The 9,308-nt window shown below is 43.2% G+C and overlaps 1 protein-coding gene across 2 annotated transcripts in view; it reads left to right on the forward strand.

Annotated features, from left to right (window-relative positions):
- Positions 1 to 1,392: 1,392 nt before the first annotated feature.
- mapkapk5 (MAPK activated protein kinase 5) overlaps positions 1,393 to 9,308 on the forward strand; it is a 17,926-nt gene continuing 10,010 nt past the window's right edge. Inside the window, exons 1-4 of one of the 2 annotated variants that reach the window (XM_031856286.1) lie at positions 1,393 to 2,315; positions 5,179 to 5,252; positions 7,879 to 7,954; positions 9,157 to 9,254. In XM_031856286.1, coding sequence (XP_031712146.1) covers positions 2,280 to 2,315; positions 5,179 to 5,252; positions 7,879 to 7,954; positions 9,157 to 9,254 — 284 coding nt within the window. In that variant the 5' untranslated portion in view covers positions 1,393 to 2,279. Of the gene's footprint in view, positions 2,316 to 5,178; positions 5,253 to 7,878; positions 7,955 to 8,122; positions 8,784 to 9,156; positions 9,255 to 9,308 lie in introns of those variants that run through there. The other variant, XM_031856288.1, reaches the window with a different exon arrangement.

The following is a 9,308-nucleotide window of genomic DNA, read 5'->3' on the forward strand; positions in this document are numbered from 1 at the left end:
GATGGTATGATAGATATTAATTGGCTGAAACATTCTGGTCTCAATACAGTTTTTGGTTTGGTCAATGTTTTCAAAGAGATCTTCAAGAAATGGGTGGTATTGTGTTGGTCCTGTATTGTGACTTCCTGTCAAACTCTCACTATTTCATCAGAAGGTACTTTTGTATCGGGAGTTACTTTTTACAAAATCCCAATTTGCCAACATGACACAACAGATGTGTTGTGTACTGGAAAATAATCCCTGTATTATGAGGCATGGATGGATCCAGTCTGTTGTGAACTTGTTTGATAACACAGGCAATATTCCTTCATTTGAGAATATCAGTTTGAATTATCAATTGACAGTGATAAAATAAAAAAAAGATAATTTGCCACTGTTTTAAAAACAATTCCAACTGCACTCCTAATGTTGGCAAAGCATCTTTTTGCAGGCACACCCCTTCCTTTAGTTCTATACCACCCCGGACTTTAAATCAATGGTCTTAATTTCAGAGAAAATTAAATCCATACAGTTATTTGAGGGTGCTTCAGATCACATTAATTTCCTGGACAAATAAAAATGTAATTATTTTGTAATTCACTCAATCCAGCATTACGAAATGTTTTAATTCAATGCGATTCAATACCCCGTCCCTACAAAAATGAAGTGCAATTCAAAGTGGTCAATGCCATTTACCCCTGCAATTCATTTCTTCACATTTAATTAAATTTGGATAGTATTTGCATTCTTTATAAAAGTGATATAGAAACGACAAACCACGAGTGAGATGATTAGACACTGAAATATTTGATTTAGTGATCTTTCCATGTACTTGTATAATTGATGCCTGCGTTACTGATACAGATGCTGAACTTCTGATTAACTGTCTTCTTCTGTTGGGATTTTTGTCATTTATAAAACAAGATTCGTCACAACAACTTCATACTTCCTCGTCTTCCAACTTGTTATCTGCTTATCTGCTTTAAACTCACAGGTAAGAACCGCAAAGGTTTTTTATTATTTTTTATTGTTCTACTTTAATTTGTGTGTGTAATGCATATCTATTATAGGTTTGGGTTGTACTGTATTCCAAGTTTGCCTATCGTTTGTGCAAAACGCACACTGTTAATAAAGTTTATTTAAAAAAACAACTGGGGTCTTATAAGGACCCACCGGGGTATGACCACTTCCAAATTAATTTTATTAACATGTAAAACAATTCATTAAAAAAATGTACCGACCATTACACGCTTAATACATATCAAAAATACACATTTACTCGCAGAAAAACAATACTACTCCACATATTGTCCTAATTTATAAAACATTTTGTTTTGTTTTCATCAGGCGTTCACTACGGGACTCGTTTTGTGTATTCCCTTCTTATATATATATATATATATATACAGTCTGTGGTATTCCCTCTGACAAGCAACTGTGGGATTATCTAAATAGTGCAGAGATGTGTGTATATCTCCTTGGTCACCTCTGAAAACATTCTCCATTAACCCTTTCCACCTCTGAGACTGTGTTATAGTCCCGTACGAGCGCTGATTTGTATTCGGCCAGCTCTGTCTCACGGAATAATGTTAACGTCTGTGGCTTTGAGTAGAGCTGCACAACGAACTTGCCAGCTAAGCTAACTCGCTAGCCCGTTAGCAGCCTCGGTTCGACGACATAATAGGCTGCTGTGCTTCTGGGAACACGGTGTCCTCGTCGTGTCAGATCAACCCAGCGCTAATCCGGGATAATATCGACGATCTTCACTTTATGTTTCACGGTTGTTGTGTAATCGTCTGCCCCGGTCACAGGATGGAGTAGCATTAGCTCACTTAGCCAGTCACCGGTGTCTTCTCCGCTCTGCTCTCATTGCGCTGGCTAAAAATACACTTTTTGTCCCATGCTCAGCTCGCCTCTAAAAGTGGTGGCCTAGTCCACGTTGAACTCGTCTTCGGCTTTTCTATTCACCTTGCTCGGAGTCTGGCACTCTACATGGTCACCACACTGAGTTTAAACCCACTGGAAGAGCGAGTCGGACCCCGAGGTTGTGAGCCCTGCTGGCCCGATCTAACGTTACATCGAAAGTGGACATCAGGTCCCCGAGTGAACCGATCTCTGACCGGTGGCCGAACATCCTTTTGCCCCAATGGCCTCGTTCTGTCCTAAATAGTAATATAAAGGAGCCTTGGTCCAGTCCAGGGTTGCGAGACCGAAACTGTGAGAAGGTCAGAGAAAAACGCGTTGTGTCTCAACTGTCTGAGATTGGCGAGGCAGACTTCCTCTGTCCGGAGCACAGCACCATGTCGGAGGACAACAACGCAGACAAGTTCATCAAGGTAATCTTGTGAAGCTGCAATCACTGATGGATGTTGAAAATGCTGTTCATGTTAGTCATCGGGAGTAGACGTTATTGCAGAGCTGGAAGCTGACTTCAACGTCACTTCATATGTTTTTGTTTGAGTACAACATGATCGTCAGTGTTCTGTCTACTACACCATCTTAATACACACTTGAATCATAGATTGGTACAACACATGGCAGTACAAGAGTTTTTTTTGTGTAGCTAACAGTAGAAATGTGAATCATTAACAATGTGTTATGTAAAGTTTTACTTGTATGTAAAACATTACTGTGGAGCTTGGATCTGTCTAACATGGTCGGAGTCATTATATTTCCATACACTCTGGCTCTGGGATCTGTTCCAGGACCTGCTCCCCTCAATGTGTCACTGCTCAGGCATTTATGGAAGCAGTAAAATGTGATCTCAAGTGACCCCGGCCCCCTGCCTGCATGGTTGGGTCAGAGTGTACCTAATGCCGGGTTGACTGAGGGGGGATGGCCTTGAGAACTGGAGCACACTTGGGAAGTTATCATGTCGAAGCATTAGTGGGTTCGTTAGCCAACTTTGGACTCAACCAAACTCTGTGGTATCAAGACCGTGGCACTCTAAACAAATGGTTTGATTGGTAATGTTGAAGAAAAGTTTCTTTCAGGTCCAATTCTGTTACTCACAAGGCTGTAGTAGTGGATTTGCATGGGCTCAATACAGGTCTGTCAAAAGGTAATTGATACATGAAGGTGTGACCTCCTGCAGGTCTGGTCTGGGCTCTTTTCACACTACTAAAAGGTTTCACTCTGAGGTTTGTTAATTAATGTAAAATAGTTTCTGTCTGCACAGGGGTTACTGCTACAGACAGAGTTGGCAGGAATACCCAAAGGCATTACAAACGAATACAGTTAATACAATTTAAAGATAACATTTTCTTCTACAGTAACCACCAGCTTTGTTAGACCCATTATCCAGGACCGCCAATGTTGGGCGTAGTGAAGTCAGACCTTTCAAAGATATTTAGTTTATGGCACAGACCCCTGGGTAGTTGTGACGGCTAAGATGTTACGTAATCATGATGAATCCCGATTATCATCAGTCTGTGTTCACACAGACCAGATTGGACTGGGCAGTGACAGGGAGCACAACATATGCTGCCTGTTGGCAGTGGCACACAATTTACTGCATTGTGCTGGCCAAGACCAATATATTCTCGGATAATTCTAATTTCATTTTCTGATCCTTAGTTTGGGGTTAGTAACTTTAAAGTATGAGTGTAGGATGGCTCTCTTTGCCATCTTTACTCAAATACAGCACAAAGTTGGAAATATTGCCAAACCAAAAAAGTATTGTAATCCAGCACAAGTCAAGTGCAATACTAAGAACTTCCTTCAGGGGAGAACCAGACTGACCGCTGAACCGAGCTGCTGTTTGGGGAAAGAAGAGGAAGTGGTGGCAGAAGAACATGGCAGGAGCGGCTGATGAGATCAGAGCGGAGCTCCTGCAGCAACAGCTGAGACAAGATATATATCAATATGTAATCCAAATGTGTACATTCATAAAATATTACGTTTAACCGACTAGTACGGTTCCTTTTGAGGTAAGGGCACAATGCAGGCAACAGGGCGGTGATAGCTGCGAGTCTTGACTTTGACTTTGGCAGTTTGGACCCGCCCATCTGAACCTGGATGCACTCGGGTCACCCGCCCAACAGGCCAGAGAGAGTGAGGTAACAGAGGATCCATCATCATCAGGAGCTGTCCGCTGTAGGTCAGAGGCATCGCTCTGCCACTTACTTCGTAGTTTAAAGTACATAATGCTGGATAAAACAGAAATGATCAGCCAGGGTTAGACTACGGCACCATCTCCTCCTCCCAGTCGGTGTTGATGTACATTGCTTGAGGAAGGGAGGCGCCCTGCCGCCCCATGAGCAGCATATTTGGGATGACGGCGTCAGAGTGGGCCACCTTTGAGGATATGTATCACAATGCTTTGGAGTTCAAGACTCCCTCAACTTCCACCAGTAGTGTGGAGTTCTGGCTCCGGGAACAGACTGACTTTCCTTATTTCCCTTTTCACAAGTGCCACCAAAGTGTGGGGCACGTGAAGGGTTGAAACGGAAGATAATCAGCTGATCCTGTTGCCATGGCCGCCCATGAGGGGGTAAAAAGGGTAAAGCTTTGTGGGGACCAGCTGCTAGCGGGGCCCATGGAGGCCATGTTCATCTGAAAGATAAGCTAAGATAACTCATTTTTAACTGAAATACTCACCATTACATATTAGAACAAACTCGCATTGGATTTATTTATTTTTTGCTTTAGTTGAATGTATCCTGTTTTATAATGAAAGCCTTTCTCTCTTGTGGGTCAGTGGGAGTGTGGGACAACCGTAATGTGTTCAATCAATGCAGAGCAGTCACTCGCTGCCTGCAGCCAGATCGGAAGTTGTGTTTTCAAAGGCAGACTTCTTTGCCTCTCTGTGTGTGCTTTTAGCTCTGCGGAGAGAGAACCAACTCATTAGCAATAAATCAGATCATCAGAGCGGATATTTTGAGTTAATAAGGTCAAAGCATTTAATGAACTCACAGGCCTCACACATCATGTCCGAGGTAAAAAGAACAAAGGGAGAAAGGCAGCAAATGTAACCTCACTGAGTGAAAGTGAATACACCTGAGCAGGGGGGAGGAGGGGGTGGGGGGCAGTTCCTTTCCAGCGAGGAGCGTTTGTTTTATCCTCCCTGCTGGCCTCAGGTGTGGTCATGTGATCTCTTCTTTGGGAATTTAAACAATGCCAGCTCTGCACAATAGTGTGTTTTTCTTATTTCTGTCCAAACATCCGACTCACTGTTTGTGGTGTTTCTCTTCCCGACAGGAGACGTCCATTCTAGACGAGTACAACATTAACTGGACACAGAAGTTGGGAGCCGGCATCAGTGGACCTGTCAGGTGAGTGCGTGTCTAGAAGTTCTTCTCTCCGTGCTCTTCCTCCAGTCCTGCGTCAGGTTGATGTCAAACTTCTGCTTCCAGAACAGTGTTGCATTGACAGAACTGGGAACAAAAATAAGTCTGACATGCCGGGTTAAGCCCAGCTGTGAGAGAAGAGCCAGCGTCAATTGAGATTGCTTTCTAGTTTTGTTTAGATCTGAAACTATTGTATTGTGAATCCCATGACGGGATTAAGGAGAGAGATAAATAATGATATCTTGCCCAGCTGCTGCAGTGCAGGATGAAACCACAGTGCTGAATGCTGCTGTATAATGTGGTTGTAAGTGTTATGTAACAGCAGGTGTAGAATATTTGCTAACTGAGCTGAACTTTGTGACTGCTGCCAAAGAAACCTTCCTGCATGTCACTTCTCATGTGGCTTTATTGCATCGTGTTCAACGTGGCACCGTTTCACCGGCACAGATTGAAGGTTTATCCTTGACACATTAACACATATTGAGGATATGAAAAGGTCAGATGGGGAGCAGACTGGACCAACCACTAGTGGATAACCTGGCTCTGAAATTAATTTTTTTTTTTTTCCTCATCCGCCACTGAACATTTCTACAGACCGCTCAATTCGTTTGTCTGCCTCTTCTGAAATCTATGTAGATTTAACACTTACAAACTTTAAATAAAAAATGCTGAGTCAGTGGTACCAGACAGAAATATGGAAAAGTCTTTATCCCTGACTATTTTAAACTGATATTATATATAAATGATATTTCTCAATGTAAAAGAAACATACTGTATCTGCCATGGTGACGGGTGACCCGGATTTCTTACCTCACACAGCCAACACTACTTACCCTGTATTTGGCAGGTGTCGGATGCTAATTTCATTCCCTGTGTGTAACACCGTCGCAACTCCAGGCTTGATGCGGAGATGTTTGGCACCGGTGCCACTGTTGTTGTGGTCTCTGGGGGCTCATTTGGCTCAGACACAGTCCATGTGACTGTAGCATCCTGGGCTTGAAGCCATCCAACCCAAAACAGTTTTGTCCCTCACCCCCTTGAGTGGAAACACTACTTCTCGTGCGAATGAATACATGTTAAGAGTATTTTTGTGTAGTCCAAATGCTGTTGATGACATTTTGTTCAAAGCAACTAATCTGCTTTTGAGAAGCTACGCTCGAATCAAACGGTGGATTCTTGTGGATGCACGAGGGATCAATGATAGAAACCCAGCAGTAAGCAGCGATGACTTTTACCCATTAACCCCTTCAGTAGCTACTTTAAAACCATGTGCTGAATCTAAAGCACAGACCGAGGTAGTCGTCAGGCTGGGAAACGAGACGTCCCTCTGCATCGCTCGACACAACCAGATTCTAAATTGTTTGCTAATTCACACCTTTTGTTTGCAGTGTCTGTTTACTCATTTAATATTTTGTCTGTTTGCACTTGTTGACCTCTGCCCCCCGTCGCCTCGGCCAACAGTGATATGATCTCTTCATGAGCAGGACTTCTGTTTGTGTTCACATTACAGCGTTACAGAGGCAGCGGCTGCTCAAACAGCTCCTTCTGTTTCATGCTGTCTGACCCCCCCCCTGCTGATTGCAGCTCGATGCAGGCTGTAATATGGCCATTCGTGTCTCTGATTCCTCCTGCACGTCCTGTACTTTGGTACAGACCCATGATGGCTTCAGTCTGTGATTTCCTAACGCGCGTAGTTTGGGCCTCAAGTGACGAGAATACTGAGAAACTGACTCACCGGTCCTCCATGTAAACACATTCTTGAACTCTATGATTCATGTTTCTTTCCGGGCAACTCTACTCGTCTCTTGATGTTCCGACTCTGTATTTCAACGTTAGTCATGGAGAAAATTTTTTTTTAATTTTTTTTATTCTCCTCCTCTTTCTATCTCACAACCCCCCCCCCCCCCCCCCCCCCCCCAAGCCAGCCATGAATGAACTTTGGCTGAAGCACAATGTTTCTCACAGTAATGCTCTAATAGTGTAATTTGAGTTTAAGGGCCAGAGGTTGCTGTTTGAAGTTGATGTTGGATTCCCTGCTGCTGTGGGGGGGGGGGCTTTTTCAGATAATGACATGTAGAGCAGCGCGGCTCATATTTCATGGGTTCTGCTGCAATCCTAAAATGTAGTTTGAAGACGACCATTACCGAACTTGATTTTGAAATAGGACTCGGATGGCTCTATTTGGTTCAACTGTCATTACAAAGATGCAGACAAGATTCATATGTCCCATAACAAAGTGTGATGTTGACAAAATACTGATCTTAACTCGATCTAGTCTGCTGCTTTCTCGTCCCTTTCTTGTAAATTTAACTTCACAGCACATATTCCCTGGACTTTAACGCCAGTAGAAACATATTCAACCACGTAACAATTGACGATAAGGCTAAAAGCTAATTAAATGAGTAAATAGTTAAGTAGCTTGGCATTTCCGTGCTGCAATTTCTTGTAACTTATCGGCTGACATACAAAACAATGTCGACATACTGTAACTGTAAAGAGCTGAACAGAAACTACCGTATTCATTCTTGGCGTATGGGATCACATCTGTGATGCAGGGCGGTTATCATATTGACTGAGATGTTTGTTGACTTTTGTTTTCTCCCTGTTAAAGAGTTTGTGTGAAGAAGTCCTCTCAGGAGCGCCTGGCCCTGAAGATCCTCATTGACCGCCCCAAGGCCAGGAATGAGGTTAGCGTTACTCTGGCGGTTTTGATTAATGTCTGTTGTCTGTGGCTGGTTCAAAATGCTTTGTTCTGCCTGCCTGTTATCAGTCTCTATTTACTCCTGTTGTTCTTTCCTCGTCAATCCTGTGCCTCCGCTGTCTGTTTGTATTGCCGTCTTTGTTCGTAACATCGTCTCCGTGCCATTAGAAGACTTCTGTTTTGATCAAGCAGCTTACGCAGCAGTTAAGCAGTGAGACACGCAGTCAAAACAAGCAGCACAGACTCTCTTCACAAAAGCTTTCGCTGCTGAACTGTGAAAACTGTCACTAATAGGCAAATGCACACAGATTACTGCTAAACAATGTATTCCTCAGGCACTTGTATCATCTTTTTTTCTTTAGGGTATACCTCGATGCATTCTAGTTGTTTGTGTGTTTGCACAATGATTCAGTTTACATGTTTGGTTTATAAAGTCTCGGTCAGTCTTGCAAATGCCTTTTTTCTTATTCTGACGCTGCATCATTTCCAGAATAACTTGCATCATTGCAGTTGGAAGAAGCCTCCCTATTGGTTGCTCGGCATAGTTTGTTATATTTTTGTAGTAATCTATATTAACAGATTCTGCAATCTGTAGGCAACGGGACAAGATTTTGGTATCGGAGGCTTCTGTTTGTAGTTCCGAGCAGTGTTGACCAATCACACTCGAGCTGGCTTTGGTTAAATGCAGGTAAACGGTCCGTGTGGAGAGCAAAAGGGGCGGGACGCGTCGGCTGCAATGCAATCTCGGAGCCCACCGGCTATTGTCTGACTTTTTATTGGATTAAGATGTAAACTGGCCAAACAAATCAATGAAGGTAAAACTTATTTCTGTTCTGGTTCTTGTGTCACACAGCTCCACAGCTTAAGTACTAAACCACCTTCAGTTTCCAGTTTCCTTCTCTCTCTCTCTCTCTCTCTCTCTCACACACACACACACACACACACACACACACACACACACACTCCCCTGACCATTTCTGTAAACATGATGAAGGAAAATGATCCATAATGACATAAAGGTCAAAACACTTCACTAACACAGAATGCTGTGTCATCTGTGCTGTAGTTTAAACACATTTATCACTTCCTGTGGGATGCCGTTGTAGTTATTTTGCACAACTTTAAAATGAAACTCTGAACATATTTCAGTGAATTACAGTACGGTGTGTTTGATTCTCTTCCATTCAGGTGCGTCTCCATATGATGTGTGCCAACCACCCAAATATAGTGCAAATCCTGGACGTTTACGCCAACAGTGTCCAGTTCCCGCACGAGTCCAGCCCGAGGTAAAGATCTCTCTGAGAGAGAGAGAGAGAGAGAGAGAGAGAGAGAGAGAGAGA

The sequence above is a fragment of the Anarrhichthys ocellatus genome, unplaced genomic scaffold (assembly GCF_004355925.1).
Source record: "Anarrhichthys ocellatus isolate YVR2014 unplaced genomic scaffold, GSC_Weel_1.0 scaffold17, whole genome shotgun sequence".
Classification (NCBI taxonomy): Eukaryota; Metazoa; Chordata; class Actinopteri; order Perciformes; family Anarhichadidae; genus Anarrhichthys; species Anarrhichthys ocellatus.